The sequence below is a fragment of the Poromitra crassiceps genome, assembly GCF_964638095.1.
Source record: "Poromitra crassiceps genome assembly, chromosome: 28".
NCBI classification, from domain to species: Eukaryota; Metazoa; Chordata; class Actinopteri; order Beryciformes; family Melamphaidae; genus Poromitra; species Poromitra crassiceps.
This window is the reverse complement of record NC_139651.1, coordinates 4,862,524-4,880,217: the sequence shown is the minus strand read 5'-3', so window position 1 is coordinate 4,880,217 and position 17,694 is coordinate 4,862,524. Positions and strand designations below refer to the sequence as shown.

The 17,694-nt window shown below is 43.3% G+C and overlaps 3 protein-coding genes across 4 annotated transcripts in view; 2 read left to right on the top strand and 1 right to left on the bottom strand.

The window, feature by feature from the left end:
- Positions 1-252: 252 nt before the first annotated feature.
- Positions 253-3,608, bottom strand: mesd (mesoderm development LRP chaperone). The gene is made up of 3 exons (XM_083662130.1): positions 3,452-3,608; positions 2,373-2,605; positions 253-1,625 (listed from the first exon to the last, which is right to left on the bottom strand). Exons 1-3 carry the CDS (start codon positions 3,605-3,607, stop codon positions 1,355-1,357), a joined length of 660 nt encoding a protein of 219 aa, XP_083518256.1. The 5' UTR covers position 3,608; the 3' UTR covers positions 253-1,354.
- Positions 3,609-7,887: 4,279 nt separating this feature from the next.
- Positions 7,888-13,620, top strand: tlnrd1 (talin rod domain containing 1). 2 transcript variants are annotated; one of them, XM_083662433.1, is made up of 4 exons: positions 7,888-8,745; positions 9,694-10,117; positions 10,979-11,224; positions 12,610-13,620. In XM_083662433.1, exons 2-4 carry the CDS (start codon positions 9,800-9,802, stop codon positions 12,994-12,996), a joined length of 951 nt encoding a protein of 316 aa, XP_083518559.1. In that variant the 5' UTR covers positions 7,888-8,745; positions 9,694-9,799; the 3' UTR covers positions 12,997-13,620. The 2 variants fall into 2 exon arrangements, with proteins under 2 accessions (XP_083518559.1, XP_083518558.1); XM_083662432.1 differs by having other exon boundaries at positions 7,888-10,117.
- Positions 13,621-14,784: 1,164 nt separating this feature from the next.
- Positions 14,785-17,694, top strand: part of il16 (interleukin 16) — a gene marked incomplete at its 5' end in the record, with an annotated part of 65,773 nt that continues 62,863 nt past the window's right edge. Inside the window, 1 exon segment of the mRNA XM_083662456.1 lies at positions 14,785-14,839. Coding sequence (XP_083518582.1) covers positions 14,785-14,839 — 55 coding nt within the window.

The window sequence follows — 17,694 nt, the reverse complement described above, 5'->3', positions numbered from 1 at the left end:
AAGACGCTGGCATGATGTATATTCCATGTCAAAACAGCATTGCCCCTATGAACAGACACGTGTCATATCCGGCTGAAATTAAAGAGTGACTAGACCCCCAAACCTTCTAGAACAGCAGGTGATGAGATCGCCTGGCACCATAGATCAGCCAATAACAGATGGCCAGTTCACCCCTATTGGCAAAAAGACATTCTCATGCAAAAGTTGTGGAAGAAAAGTGATTGAGGGAGGAGCAATGGCAGATTTCTCAGTCATATAAAAATGTTTATTTTCATTCAGTGACAAATCAAACAGAAAACATGAATACTATGTGTGTGGTCAATCTTTTAGTGACAGTGGACGTGGTGTGACTCACTCTACAATATCTGTACCATCACTCAAGCATCGATACCCAGGAAGTCATTCCCAATGCCTAATATGACTTTTGGCACATATGACTTTTGTGTATGCCGTCTTCATTATCTTTCTAATAAACTTGATAATGGGATGGCAAAACAATTCAATTAAAATAACAGTACCGATCTCATGGCTAATTATAAAGAATATTTTACGCCCTCTTGACAAGCCTAGATGATTTTGAGAGAAGTCAGCAATGTGCTTTTACACTGCGACATGTTGACCATGAAATATCAACGAGGAAGAGGTGTGTGTGTAAAAGATGCTGTAAAGCACTGAGCAGTTGACACCTGCTCACCAGTCAAGTTAACAATGAGCCTGACTTCCACAGTATAGTCCGTTCACAACACCGACTTCTGAGCGATGGATGAACTTGCTCCCTCCTCTCAGGTGCCCCTGTAGCCCCAGACGACTTTGATGTTCACACAGACTCAGACAAAGCCAGCAGGGGGCGCTGTGTGATTGTCCTCTCCCTCATGTGTCACTCCCTCACGCTAGATTTTTATTCCTAGGTGAAACGCGGGATGACCACGCCCCCAAACTCATTTGATTGGTCGCAGCCACTGCTTTTTCCTGAAAACATGCAGCAAGTAAAACAAATATGTGTTTAAGATTAGGGTTATAGGGGGGGAGGGAAGTTCAGGGCAGGTTGTGCCGCAGCTCATAGGTTAATGGGGTAAGGTGCTTGCCTTCCAATCTGGCTGGGGTTCGATTCCCAGTCAAAGCTGATTTATTTTTAACAAGCATTTTTCTTATTTTAAAACATTAGGGTTAGGCAAGTACAACAATGTGGTTTAGGTCTGGTTGTGATTAAATAAAAAAAACCTAACCCTAATCTTAAACACATTTTTTTTTACTTGCTGCACGTTTTCAGGAAGAAGCAGGGGCTGCGACCAATCAAATGAGTTTGGGGCGTGGTCATCCCACGTTTCACCTAGGAATAAAAATCCCGCCTCCCTCACAGCTCCTGTTTGAGCTGGCTGGCCTTGTTCCCCTCCAAGTCTGGCTTCTTGCCCTCCGTCTTCTTCTTCTTCTTGCCCTTCTTGACGTTGACCTCGTTCTGCTGCTTGGGTTTGTCGTGGTCCTCCTTGGCGGCGTGGCCGGGGAACACCTGTCCCTCCACGGTGACCTCGGCGCAGCGCTCCTGGGACACCAGGAAGTCTTTGACCTCCCAGGCGTAGCTGCCGTCACGCAGCATGAAGATCACCCTATTGGAGCCCACCACAAACCTGGTGGCAGGAGGAGGGGGGGGGGGGGGGGGGGGCAGTGGATGACATACGGACTATTAACAACAGCTAAAAGGCCTTGTTAAAATTATAGCTAAGTGGCTTATTGTTCTTATAAATCCAGGCCTAGGGTAACACACCAATGTAATAGAATTATTTCAATGTATCTTTTATTTTTAACTAGTGCAGTGCCTGTTTGCCCCGCTGCTAGGGATGGGTACCAAGGACCGGTACTAAATTGATACTGGTTCCTGATTGGTCAGTACCCGAGTATCAATAAGCTCCTCCTGGACAACCGGTGCTACTATCAGTATTTTTTTTTACCATCTCCCAATGATGACGAAGCTGCCGGCATCAGGTGATTATGTTTGACATTGCGTGTTTACACTCCTCTTCCATGCTATGTTTGCGACAGGGAAAAGCAGACGCTAAAATATCATAACTAAATACTTTAATATCAGTAGTATATTTGGAAGAAAACTAGTTTGATGATAGGAGGCTGAATGTCGCACTGTTGAATCACACAACAGAGTCTGGGAGAGGAAGCGACCAGACCGAACTAACATTTTAGCCCAGAGAGACGCCTGCAGCTAGAGGAGGCTGGCAGGCTGTCTGGTGATGATGGTGGTCAGGGGGGCATACAGAAAACAATGCGTAGTGTTACAACAGATTTTGCTGTGCTTTGGTGAAGCTGAATAGATTTAGGATGTAATACAAATGTCAGATGTACTACAGTGAGCGAGTTCATACCTTTGCACATCAAAGTTGGCGTTGAAGAGGCTGCCCTGCCACAGGCCTGTTACCTCCTCCGTCTCTTTCTCGGTGGGATCTCCTGAAACTGTAGCAAAAACCATCAGAGTCTTCCCCTTTTTGGACAACTTCAGCAGCTCCTCGGGCTTGGAGGCGTCCATCTTGGAGAAGTCGATGGCAGGAGGAGGCCTCTTGTGCTCTGGGAGGTCACCCTCCTCAATGTCATCATCCTTCTGTAGCGCAAACAGGAGAAACAGTCTAGTGTGAGTGATGAGAGTTTCACATAGCAAGGAAGTGACCCAGGAATAGTGAACTAGATTATAATTGGCTGGATGGTTTCCCCTCACTGTATATTTCTGAGGCAAACAACCCAATAAGCTTATACAATAAGCCACTTCGGCATATACCATCATAGACTACATGCACAACTTCTTTACTTCCTGAAATTAGTACAGCTTCTTTATTTCCTGTCCTACACTATTGGATGAATTGATTAGTCAGGTGTGCCTGATCATTGTTGTGACTGCAGCACACCTGACATTAATCAGTTCATCCAATAGTGATGACAGGAAATAAAGAAGTTGTACTAAATTTCAGGAAGTAGTGGAGTTGTGCATGTAGCCCATTATTTCAATCAATAAGATTTAAAAGTGCTGCTTGGTGGAATAACGTTATATACATGCCGAATTCAAGAGCTCTACTGATTCAGAAAACGTCTTGAGTTATATTTTATAACGTAGCGTTATGTACTTTCGCAGATAGTGAATGCACCAATAAATTGGCCGATTTTCGAATGGAGTAACGTTAAAAGAACGTCCACTCAAGAATGGCACGTAAGGCTATCCAACAAGTACAGTATCAGCATCAGATACTCGACTACTATCGCAGCCATTTCATGATTTGTCCCTACTCGGTTAGCAAATTGTACACAAATAAGGTCGAATGAAGTGGTTAATGTTAAAGTAGACATTAGAATGTGTGATGATGCACCGCTAATGTTAGTTAGCTACCAGCTAAGCTAGCACTGTCTGGAAGCTGACTGGATGAAAACCAATATATTAACGCTATCGTTAACGTACCTCCCATTCCTCCAGAAGCCGTGCCATATCCGCATCATTGTAATCCCGGATATCTTTCTTTTTCTTCTGCTTATTTTTACTGTCAGCCGCTATAACACATAACAGATATGTGCAGAGCAAGAGCACCACACATTTCCACCTGAAGTCAGACGCCATGTTTACAGATGGTGCGCTCTGATTGGCTCAGCAGTTTTTACCGGTCACAAGACGCGAGGGGGCGTGTCTAGAGGAAGACGATAGGAAAAGGAAGAAAGGGGGAAAGGCACCACATAAGGAAACTTCAGATTAAAGCTCATGTTAAAATTCACCTCCTTGGCTCCTTCAACTTCTTTTTGTCTTTTTCTCATTGTATTTTGTTATTTTTGAGAAACAATAGGCTACATTACCATTCAAATCCACCTGCCTTAAACCACAAAAATGCTGTCACATCTTCAACATCAGAATAATATTTGTAATATTTAGAGGAACTGTTTTCAAAACTGGACTGACAGAATGTTACTGCATGCTGATATGAGTGTGTAAGCTTTCATTTTGTCTTTTCAGGTCACAATTGTGAAGCATATTTCCTGGGCCTTACTTTTGCAAGTAGTAAGGCACTACTGTCCGTGCAATAATCACATTACATTTACTAATCAAACACGGATCTCGTTACTTGCGTACTAGCAAGATAAGTGTAGAGAGAAAAGATCTCTGTTGTAATAGCAGATCCTGTGCCCCATCAGACGTGTCACTTAACTGCACAACAGAATCAACCATGGTGCCAATATTTCAACTTTGTATTAGCATGCAGAACAGCACTATTAGTCGACACATAACTGATCAGATAACTAACATCATGTATATAGAACAAGAAGTCATTTTAACCTCCAAAACACATTGACAAACAAACAATTGACACAAAAACACAAAACACAGTAGCCTACCCCAGGGCATGCTGGGAACTCCGCCCACTTTCCTCTTCCACAGGTTAAATTTCCCAGAAGCCTTTGCATAACTTTTTACGCTCTGTTTTACAATTAAATCAGGCTAAAAAGTGTTAGATAGAAATAATATTTATTTGAACACAACATGCAATTCTGGAATATTTGAATATTGGACAAAATGAAATGAAATGTAAACCATAAGAGAAACCCACATACAGCGGTGGGGTCTGTAAATACCCCTCGCACATTAGCACCCGCCTTGTCCTCTACAAAACAACTTTTGAGGGGTGGCGATATGCACCCCAAGCAAGAAGCAAAAGCTTGCTTTTCACCAGGTAACATCAAAATCAGAGATGTTGTTGCCTGTACATGATAGAGGAAATGTTGCCAGTTTCAACCATAGACTGGATGGTTTCAACAGTAGAATGAAATCGCCAGCAAAATACAGATGGCAGAGAACGGACAGCCACCATCAGACAGGAAAAGTTTTGCAACCTACCTTATTATAGAGATTTGTGCTAATATATGGGCATATGTAAGGTTTAATGTTGTATTTTTAACTGGCAAATTATGTGACAATGCATCTCAGGCGATGTTACGGAGTAACGCAAAAGTAATGTAACGGGTAGTGTAACAAATTACTTTCTCCAGGGAGTAATCAAGTAAAGTAAGGCATTACTTTTTTTGAAAGTAATGTGTAATGTGTAATACATTACTTTTTTGAGTAACGGACCCCAACTCTGAAACTGACTGAGGTGAGGTGATGGAAAGTGGGTTATTACTGACAGAGATGGGACGCCCTTCCCTTTTCTTCTGGGTAGGAACTCCTATATTAGTCTGTTACAAGCTCCCTGCTTTCTATCCACTTATATTGTGTCCCCAAGTGCGGCAGGGCAGGGGGGTACAAGGTAGCTTCAAGTCTACACTTGTTTAGGCTCCTTGCCCCCAATCTGCTCCCCACCTTAGATTTACATACCTAATGACTACAATCAGTGTAGGAGTAACGAACCATGACCCCCCCCCCCCCCCCCAGCAACCAATCATGACTTTGTCCCAGGATTTAAATCAACCAATCCTGATTTAAAGCAACCGGGGTGGCGTGGTACCCCCCCCCCCCAAACACACACATACACACACACAGAATCGGCATAGAGCCACCTACTAACAACACAAAAAGTTGTTTATCTCAAAAACCGTTGGTCCGATCGACTTCAAACTCGGGGATTGCGCTGCTGGGAACCCGATAGAGTGCAGTGCTGAATTCCGTGCTAATTTATATGGCATAGCATCACCTACTGGCAAACACAAAAAGTGGTTTATCTCGAAAACTGTTTGTCGACCTCAAACTTGGGGAGTGCACTTAGGGATGGAGTAGACTAGGGATGGAGTGCAGTGCCGAATTTCGCGCAATTCGTCTTAGCGCCACCTACTGACAACACAAAAAGTTGTTTATCTCAAGAATCGTTTGTCCGATCGACTTCAAACTCGGGGATTGCGCTGCTGGGAACCCGACAGAGTGCAGTGCCGAATTCCGTGGTATACGGCATAGCGCCACCTACTGGCAAACGCACACAAAAAAACGTTTATCTCGAGAACCGTTCGTCCAGTCGGCTTCAAACTTTGGGAGTGTGCTTAGGGGGACCTGATGGAGTGCAGTGACGAATTTCGTGCAATTTGGCATTGCGCCACCTACTGGCAACACAAAAAGTGGTTTACCAAATAACATGCCAATATCAGCTCAGTATATTTTGTCTAACTCAAGTAACTACAGCCATAAATATGATACAATAGGCCAGTGAACATTCTGCTGAGTTGTCAGATGTTGTTAGCGGGCGATGTGTGTGTGTGTGTGTGTGTGTGTGTGTGTGTGTGTGTGTGTGTGTGTGTGTGTGTTGGTGGGGTCAGTGGAGCGGTGGAGGTCAGCCCCGATGACAGAAACTTGTAGAGCTGTTTCCTCTCTGGATGTCTCCACCCAATGGCACCGTGCCCTGTGCAGCTGTGAGTCCCACTGACAATACACAAGTTCTCTCTCTCTCTCTCTCTCACACACACACACACACACACACACACATGCGCGCGCACACACACACACGCACACCTTCAGTGTATTAGCACAAGGCAAATAGACTATTGCAGTGCAACTGTGTCATCATGACCCAAGAGTCTGCAGGTCATTTCAGTGATATGTTATGTAACAACTGCAAGAGAGAGCTCATCCTTATAATCAGCTGCTGTGTTTGGTTGCAATGAAAACCAGCAGACTCAGAAGTTGTAGCTCAAGAACTGTGCTTGAACTAGGAAAATATATTCCCGGGGGGGGGGGGGGGGGGGGTAGAAACATGAACATGAGCATATTATGAGACATTTATTCAATATTGACTTGAACATTTGCCAATCCGTTGAGAATTCAAAATTAGAATATTGTGTGTCTGTGTGTGTGGATAGCCTATTGACTATTCTTGCACATGACCTGTACGTATCTGGATAATATAGGCTACGTCTGTATTTAAGCCAATACATAATCTATTTATGTAGATATTCTACAGTTGTAAATGGCATCTGACCATGTGAATCACTTACAATATAATGCACATGTTTCTTCCATCTGTAGATCTGACCATGCACACGTTCACATCCGCTTCTATGTGTAGGCCTAAGCGCTGTTGTTAAAGTGATTCTGAAATCTCTGTGTGTCACATTGGCAAAAACGCAAGCAGTATACAAATAGGCTGTCAAGGAATTACTGATGGCATTTTACATTACAGCTTAGTAACAACATGATAATAGGGTTAATTGTGTGATAATAAAGATGTAATAATTATGATATACCATGTATATAGAAATGTAAAAGCTATACATTTTCCTCTCAGCTGTAGTACTATTTATCCATCTAGATCGCTTTGTGAGAATATGTAAAACATGACATATTTTTTTTATTCTTATTCTTATTCTTATTCTTATTATCATTATCATTATTATTATCATTATTATTATTATTATTATTATTATTATTATTATTATTATTATTATTATTATTATGTAAAATGTTCTTGTTTGGGAAGGAGCGCTATGGGCGTGCTCTGTACTTAGCATGCTCTGTAGGGGCGTGCCCTGTACTGGCCCCAGCTGGAGCTGGATAATATTGGGTTTTTGGGTGTAACTTTGCCCTTACACCGGTAGTTGAAATGCACCCAGGAGGACGTCGCCGGGGCCAGGATGTCAAGCTAGCCAGTATAAATATTACAACGTCCGGTCTGGACTCAAAATAATCCCCTTTTACTGACATACGTGACCATAACGAACATATTGGGGAGATACTAATACACACGCCATAATCATAAACACTTAAAAGCAAAGCTGTGGAGCCACTTACGTTTTTGACACAATTAGTGTTGTCTGAGCGATCAACTCATTATGTATAATTACTCGCTTCAGTTATTTATGCTTTTATTTTGAAGACAATCCCGCCTAGCTTCCGGTCGTACTTGGTTGGCTTGACGCGGTTGACGCAGATGTCTCATCATGGCAGAGGATCAGTCAGCCCTGAAACTATGGGCTAAAGCTCTCAAAATCAGTTGGAAAACTCCTCGGGGCGGTTTAGCGACCGAATAAGCGGAATATTTCCTAGCGACATGGATACTGTGAGACTACCGCCCGTTGACAGACACCGTACAAACTCTTAATTAAACGGAAGGCTTCCCTTGTGTTGGTCCGTTGCTACAACTTGGCTCCAGCCAAGCCGTTCAGCCGCGAGTCGACCACACCCTCCCCGCTTCCTCATACTGTAGCGGGAGCGCGCCCCGCTTCCTCATACTGTAGCGGGAGCGCGCAGCAGCACGACTTTCAACCTTTTGGGAATAACGGCCACTTCTTCAAGCTACGTTTCGGGGGGTTTGTGGCCGTGAGAAGCGCTTAAATAAGCGAGTTGTGCGTCCGGGGGACCTGCGACCGGTATGGATCTCAACACCGAGTCCCCACTGAGGATATGCGGGGTTACACACACTCAGGTCCCGAGTTAAGCCGAGGAGGAGGAGGAGGTGGAGGACGGACATATGGAGTCGAAGCGACCCGACCAACTACTAGCTAACGCGGGGCTGCGCCTGAAGAGGGAGAGGTTGAAAGTGGATGGAGGTGCTAGTGGAGTTGTTGGACACTCGGCCTTTCGGTGGATTTGACTTGGGAGGAGGACTCGTGAGATGATGGTGCTGGAGAGAAACACAACTCCTCCAGTGGTCCACAAGAGCTGCCCGGGCGGTGCCCGGTTTGTAACCAGCATGAGTCCGTCTCTCAGTGCAGTCTGGCCGGTCAAACTCAGTGGGAATAACTCGGACAAGTCCTCGGTGCTGTTACAGCCTACTTGCCCCCATGCAAGTAGACACAAAACTATATCCTCTTGATCATAGTAAAAAAAAACAAAAAAAACTAAGAAGGCATCTACTAAATGTTGAGTTGATATATTCTTGATTATAGTAAAAGAAAAAGACCCTCAAAAAGGCATCTAGTAAAATAACATTGAGGCAGTTCAGCTGTTGTAAGGTGATTCCAATTGGGAACGTGTTCTTATTTCAAAAGATAAGGAGCTTTTTTGTTCGTTTGTTTTGTTTTTGTTTTCATTGTCAGTCTGCACTTTGCCTTAGGAGGCACCTTGGTGGCACTGCAGTTTGTGTGTGATTTTTATGCGATCAATAATTCAACAACCTGTGAATTGTTCTGTTTCACAAACACCTGGGACTAACAGTAGGTAGAGTTTCAGATTGTTTTTTTCAGGGCATTTAAATTAATCTGTAAACAAAGCAAATAGCTTATTACACTGATTACTTAGAAATTGAAGGGATTATAATTGTGTTTTCATTGTAAAAAAAAAGAAAAGAAAAGAAATACTAGTAACTAAAGAGCAAATAACTTTGGGAATATGCCAGATCATAGTGTAGGTCATTCACCATGTCTTTTAAACAACCACGTTTCAGAATTCATCAATGGATCTATTAGCAGCGGGGATATTTCTCAGACACACTTCAATGCAGTCATTTGGTTTAGCTCTTACTAGATGTTTACATTGAGAATACATGTCCTCCTGTGTGTCAATTTATAATGTAGAAAGGATTACCTATACTCTGAAGGAATTCAAGGAAGACTATTTGGCCAGTTGATATTTAAAAGATTTTGTTAAAAAAAAAAAAACAGTGCGGTGTTGTATTAGCATATTTTAGAAAATGTCTTAAACAGTACAATGCGGTGTGCAGCAGCAGAAAACTAGATATAATCGGACCCCTCCAGAAGAGAGGTTTCACCCTCCTCCTTCCCCCTTATTATGGCTAGCGGTGGCTCTGGCAAGTCACCTAGCGAGGGATCGGCCAGCACACCGGGGGGCAGCCTGCAGCAGAGGAAGCGGCTCTCCTCGGTCTGTGACGCGTGTAAGGGCAAGATGCAGCTGGTGGCCGACCTCCTCCTGCTGTCCAGCGAGACCAGGCCGGTGTTGACGGCCGACGGCGTGGCGGTGGCCGACACCTTCGACCAGTGTCGCGACACGGCCATCGCCAGGACCAAGGAGCTCTCCATCCTCACGCACGACATCCAGAGCCAGCTCAACATGGGCCGCTTCACCGAGGTGGCCGACCGGCTCCTGGAGATGGGCGACCTGGTGGTGTCCTTGACGGAGTGCTCCACGCACGCCGCCTACCTGGCGGCCGTGGAGACGCCCGGCGCTCAGCCCTGCCTGCCGGGGCTGGTGGACCGCTACAAGGTAGGGAGGGATGGTAACGATTAATCAACAAGCGGTTCATCGGCGTTAAGGATTTGATCGATCAAAACTAGGGCTGCAATTTTCATTACCGATTCATCTGCCGATTATTTTCTCGATTAATCAATTAGTTGTTTGGTCTATAAAATGTCAGAAAATGGTGGAAAATGTCATTCAGTGTTTCCCAAAGCCCAAGATGAAGTCCTCAAATGTCTTGTTTTGTCCACAACCCAAAGATATTCACTTTACTGTCATAGAGAAGTAAAGAAACCAGAAAATATTCACATTTGGGAAGCTAGAATCAGAGAATTTGTACGTTTTTTTTCCTTTAAAAAATTACTCAAAATGATTAATCGGTTATCAAAATAGTTGTTGTTGGAGCCATGTTGAGAATATTTATGGTGGTGGATTAGTCAAATCAGTTGTTGATTAATTTTCTGTTGATCGACTAATCAATTAATCAGCTCTAACCAAAACATTTGAACCGAAATCGACAATATAGGCTATGTGCTATTTTCTCTCTTATTTTTTTTTAGCTGAAATGATTTAACAGAGCTTATACAGAGGAAGAAGAAAGCCACGCAAGCAGGCAAAAAGTCCAAGAATTACACCCAAAGACAACAGTTTTCATTGTAAACATTGTAATACAATGTTGAAATTCAGCACGTCTACAAGCACAATGACAGCTGATGCAGAAAGTTTGGTTGGTTGATTAACTTGTTGAGTAGGCCTAAAGACAGGTGTAAATACCTGCATTTTTGTATGTCAAAAAATTTTTTTTTTTAATATAATGATTAATTGATCGTTAACACGACCAATTAATCAATTAAGGCAATTGATTAAAATTTGCATCCCTCCTACAAGGTGACCCGCTGCCGGCACGAGGTGGAGCAGAGCTGCGGCGTCCTCCGGGTCACGGCCCTGCCTGACCTCACCCCCCAGCTGCTCCTGGAGCTCTCTCAGAACATCTCCACCAACCTGAAGACTCTGACGGACGCCTCGTCGCTGGCCAGCGAGCACTCCAGGGACCGCTTCGCCAAAGAGCAGTTCAAACTGAGCGTCAAGAGCATGAGCACCAGTGGCACGGCCTTCCTGGCCTGCGTCAAAGAGGTGAAGAAGAAGGGGCCCGGGCAATATATCCATATTATATCCAGAACGTGATATGAGACTCGACTCGTATAAAGACGCGTATAAAACGTCCGTTACCACGTCTAAAAACAACCGAAGTAGTGCAGTTCATCACTTACACAGGTGTGTGGTAAAGGGCCTTCATGTTGCATACAGGGCACACAAAATCCAGACAAACATTTTCTTTATTTGTCCATAATGGTAAATTGCAGGAACAACTGTATGGATTTAATTCAATGAATGAATGAATAGAAAAGGGGGCAATATTTTCACTCACTGGTGTCCTGAGTACACTGACATAGGCTACAATATGAAACATAACTGGCAATTAAGATAAATGGTCCACAGCCTTTTTTATTTGAATGATTCATTAATTAATACATTAATTTGAAAGCATCTTACTTCCTGCCTGTATGAGAATAACAAAATGAGGGGGAGGCGGAGTGCTCAGCTGTTGTTACTGACATTATGTTAACATCTTATTAGGGATGTCACGATACTAATGTATCATTTCTACTTCGATACCGATACCCAGGAAAATATCCATACTCGATACCATTTTCGATACCACGGGAAGGGGGGATGACGACACATCAAGAGGCATAAAAATAAAGTTTAGACAGATGGACGGACAGACAGACGCACACTTCTCTATAATCTAGGCCTGATCAAACTTTGAACTTTTTGATCAAAGACAGCAGATTAGCCCTGCTCTAGCCATCAGAACACATTTAGCTTGTTGAAGCAACAGGTACCCTACCTATAACAGATCGGTAGGGGAAAATTTTTGATTTTTCATTCAAAGAAAGCCCTGATGGTATCGAAACTGTGGCAAATGAGTATTGTATCCTTTTCGATGCTATCAATACTTTTGACAACCCTACATCGTTGTCCCAGACGCTGAGCGGGCGCAGGTTTTTTTTGAGGTGAAGCAGACGACTGAGCAGCACCAAGTTATTGTCTTCGCCTCAGACTTTTAAGTGCTGCAGTTAGTCATCTGTTACTACTGCTGAGCGCTGCTCCACTCACACGCTAAGTAACGTTAGCGTCTCTGAGTGACGGCGGGTAATATACTTTATAATATACGCAAATGTAATTATGGATGTTTACAACCGCTGCCTTTTTTCCTCGTCAAAAATCTCATTGTGTAAATATTTAGTGAAAGCAAAATATCATTTTATTTTGATCAGTCTTGTTTCAATAAAAGCGCTTGTGACATCTCACCTGTGGCATTGACTTACAACCGAACATTTAGCTCACTTCATACAAAAATGGCAAGATATGTATCGCCATTCAGCCTAAAAATACAGAGATATGATTTTTTGGTCCATATCGCTGATATGAGATTTTTGCCATATCCCCCCCAGGTGAAGACCCAGCCCAGCGAGCTGACCAGGAACCGCTGTGTCCTCTTCAGCGCCGCGCTGGTGCAGGCCGTCAACGCCCTGGTGGGCTTCGCAACGGAGCCTCAGTTCCTGGGCCGGGCCGCGAGTATCTCCGCCGAGGGGAAGGGGGTACAGACTGCCGTCCTAGGGGGGGCCATGAGCGTGGTCTCGGCGTGCGTGCTCCTCACCCAGGGCCTCCGGGACGTCGCCCAGCATCCCGAGAGCAGCTCCAGGATGGCGGACTACCGGGAGCGCCTGCGCAACTCGGCCTGCGCCGTGTCGGACGGCTGCACGCTGCTCACCCAGGCGCTCCGAGAACGCTCCTCCCCGCGGACTCTGCCGCCAGTCAACTCGCATTCTGTGAATTAGTTTAGGAAGAGAGGGTTAGGTCAGCCATCTTTGACGTGAATGATCACCGGTCTCCTCCTCTCTCCTTATTTTTGGCATACCAAAGACTCACCGGGGTTAGCCCTGTTCGTCAGGTTTTTAGAGAAAACAGAGTAACATCAAAAAAGAAGGCTGTCTGTATAGGTCTGTTCATATGGATGAAGTGTCTTCAACGTGTTTTAAGGAGCACAACGACAACCGCTACAGGGTTTTGCGTCGCGCTGGATGTGACCAAAACGTTTCCTAAGAAACCGACCACTTCACCTCGGCAAAAACCGGCGATCGCGCTCAACTGACGGCCCTTTCTTTGCCAATAGACAGCTGGTCTTTCAAAAAAACCTGAAAAGTTTACCTCAGTTTTCAGCTACGGTGAAAACAGCAGCCTTGTTGATGGATGTAGCCTCGCTGTGTGAACCTATGGCCGGGCGACCGTGTGCTTTTGTGAGATTGGGAAGAGTGTCTCTCAATGCTTGTTGTTCAAACATGTGTGAATTGTTAATGGGTAAAAGCTGCTGTGAGTGTGTGCCATAGGTTTTACACTATTTACCAGACTTACCATAGTATTTTAATGTGTTCTTTGATCATGCATGTAACGGAGTATTTATTTCAACTATTAAAAATGTTCTTTCTGATATGCCACTGTGGGGCTAATTGGCTTGTGTTTCGCAAAGCCTGATTGACTGGGTGTTTGATAATCGATACAAGACCGAAAGCTCCTCCTACCAGACGATCGATTAAATTAGCGATGTGATGGCTGAATGTGGCTAGGCCTAGATACAAAACATGCTCGTTAGAGTTGATAAGTATGACTCATTTAGAGATTTTGTTGTTTATAAATTAAATAGGAGTATTAATAGTCGCTCATCTTTCGCAGGTTAAAAATGATAAATGAGCTATTTGGTGACAGTGGACAAAAAAACGTAAAATAATCTAAATTATTACAAGATAGCATAATTTCTTTTAAAGTGTGTCAATGTATTTGCATGTGAAGTGCTTTTGGCTTATGGCAGCATGTAGATGCCACTGATGATAATTTCGAAAATCTTCGAAATAAGACATTTTTCTTATCACAGAGCTCCATCTTGCCCTCACATCCACAGTTTGTCCGGATAACACACGGGGGAGTTTGCCAGCACAACTCGAGACAAAACCAGTCACCAAACTGACTTCAATACTTCACAACTGAAGTCAATGGTGACTGGTTTTATTTATTATGGTATATTTATATGGTTTTATATATCCCTGTGTCTGTTATATGGACAAACCTTCACCTGTGTTTCAACTGGCATGAGGTGGAGTAGATGATGACCCACATTTTACTTTTGGGTCAACTGTTCCTTAAGTTGACCAGTTGCTAGCAGATCAAAACGACGACACGAATACTAAATAATTAAATGACTGCTTGTGGTAATTAAACATGAAACGGTTCCTTATGTAACTTACACTTTAGTATTATAAAGCAGGACTCTTCAGTGCGTTATCTCTGCTAGGCCGACGACGGCGTGTTGTAAGACTCCACCACTTGTTAGAGCAGCGTTTCCTTGACCCCCGGCATTCTTTCTGCCAGCGCACGGTGAAGCCAAAACTGTCGGCACCACAACAGGAAACCAATAGCCTCCCTGCTATCAGGAGTGGCTTCCTTCTCCAGGACAGCCGTGCTGGAGACAATCATTTCCAGCAAGGTTTCGCCCATTTCCTGCCTGGAGCAGGAGAGAAACATCTGCCTATCTCAGCCCCCCCCCAGGAAAGCTCCCATCCCCGCGCCTGGTGATGGTACAGCTCTCTGATGAGGAGGAGAAGAAGACCTTCCGTCGGCGGGGAGAAGGTAAAAATCCACCCTCAGATCCTATCTAACAACTGTTAGATAGGATCTGTTAGATGGGATCTGTGAGAGTCGGTGCATTCCAGCAGTTATTTCGGGATGAAGTGATGTCATTCGCTTTTTTTGTTGTATCCTCTCTGATTTCCTCCCAGAATGCCTTGCGACCAGTGTTGGGCAAGTTGCTCAGGAAATGTAATTGGTTACTTATTACTCCTTTAAAAAGTAATACAATTACTTGACTTATTACTTGGTATCAAAAGTAATTAGTTACGTTACTGGCAAACCGCAAACTTTTCATTTATTTGCCTACCTGCATATACAGTAGGGACAAAAGACGAACCTCGTCCAGGCAACGCAGTACTCTCACATAGCCAAACCCAGAGCCGTATATATAGAAGAGTCACGACATCTCCGTTCACTCCAATGGACCAGTTTTTTAATCTCAAGAGTTCCAGGAAGTAAGGTTCTGGATTAAGCAGCGCTGTCGAGTTGCAGCAAAATGGACAGTTTGTGATGTACTTTGAAAGGGTCCGACGTTTAAAGAATCAAATTGTACATTATCTGCTTCATTTTAGCATTCAAAAGTAGCGCACGCCTCCTTCCTGGCTGTTCATTGGCTACTGAGTCATGCATTTTGGACCTCCGCTGACGCCACTCTCTTACTAGATCGCTCTGGCCAGACCTACAGTATCTCCACACTTTGTTTTAGAAAGGATAATGCAGTAACTTGAATTTGCTTGGATGAGTAACTAATATATTTACTGTTTTGGAAATTGTAATCCCTTACATCACTAGTCACTAGGGGTGTCACGATACACTCAGTTCACGATACGATACAATACACGATATTGGGTTCACGATAACGATACGATGTGACGTTTTTTTGCTATCGATTTGTAAGTTGAGGGGGCATGCGCCACGCTAATTTGAGTAATTTCTCCATTTTCATCCTCCGTGTCTGTAACGTCCCTCGTCTGTTCAAACAAAGCAATGAAAAGGAGAGCGAGCATGCAATCAGATGCAGATCAGTGCCACCATGTTCACCTTCTTTTTCTCGCGATATGAGATTTCATCTCAACGATACATATTGTCACGTTTTGATATCGCAATATATTGTGGGACGATATATTTGTGACATCCCTACTAGTTACTGAAAGTAATCCAATTACAGGAACGCTTTACTTTACTGCCCGACACTGCTTGCGACAGCCCCCAGAGAAGAAGCGTGAACTTGTTGCCTTCCATCAGAGGTGAGTTTGCGGAAGGATACAATCTATGTGGAGTCCAGTGTTGGGGGTAACTCATTACAAAAGTAACATATTACATGTAATATATTACTTTTAGCAGTAACTCAGTAATATAACTTATTACTTATAGGATTTCAGTAATATTATACCGGTTACTTTGTCAAGTAACTCAAGTTACAAATTGAGTTACATTTTATTAAATCAAAGCACATATTTAAAAAAAATATACAATAATTTCCTAATCAAACTGTGTGTTTTTATGCAAATAACCACTATAGATGACAATAACAAAGCATTCGGAATAACATTTAGAATTTTGGATTTTTTTCACACTGACTTCAAGGCGGTTGAAATAATTTTTCAGGATGGTTCCGGGGCGGCGATGTCATTCTGCTGCTGCTGTTGTTTTGGTCAAAGTAATGCAAAAGTAGTGAAATAAGTAATGAGTTACTCAGTCTACACAGAAAGTAATATTGTAAAGTAACTTATTACTTTCAAATGAAAGTAACTAGTAATATGTAGTATATTACATTTTGAAAGTAACTTGCCCAACACTGGTGGAGTCACATAAATATAATATCACCATGCTGTCTGCCAAGGCCAACTAGACTCTAGTTGGCCTGGCAGCCTGTTGCTCTAGTTACTAGAGCGACAGGTGTGTTATAAGAACCAGAGGAGAGCGAGCTAACCGATGCCATTATCAATTATTGATAGATTTACCTGATCGGGTGACAGCGTTGCTATGGTCCTGCACACAGATCAGATTACCAAAAACTATCGAGGTAACAGAGAATGAGTAGTAGATCACCTCCCGTGTATATCATCACTATAGCACCACAACAAATTCAGACATTTTGGAGATTATAAAAAAACAATTATATCCTGAATTTGAGAGCAGCACTCTTATTCTGGGAGGTTTTAGGCGGCCAGAACTATTATGAAGGAGGAAACGTTGATCTTCACATAACATTATAGAGCCTTGTAAAATTGACAGTTAAGCATCCTCAATTCTGATTGGACGAGTCACATGCAAAGCGGTCGTAAAATACCCAATAAACACAGCGGTGAGTGATATATTTACTATGTGTCACCCCACACCTAGCTGTAGCTAAATGACAGTTCGTTTTGATGAAATCTACCATCTTGTAATATGTGAACCCTCTCCACCCTCAGCACACACATAGTGCATAACGCACTGCTCATTTAAATATGAACGCTATAATATTGGAATATATAAAAGCACACCTGTGATGGTTCCGATTCTTCTTATTGATCCTCTATTCCGATTCTTTGGGGGCGGGTTCAAAACGGGTCACATGCTTATTCCACCTTTTCTCTCTCTCTCTTTTGTTTAACCATTACACATATTCAGTTACCGGTATATTCCAATTTGGAACTGGTTCTCGATGCCCAACCCTACATACCAGTGCTTCTCAGCAACAACAAACCTCCTGTAGCCACTGTTCAAAACTATGCTGCTTGCCAGAAGAATTAAAGGAACACTCCGCCCATTTTCAACCAGCTTTGTATCATTAGAACATCAGTAGTATATCAGAAAACTGTAAACGGTTTTGAAGTCTGTCATTTAATTTGACAGTTATTGAGTGTTAA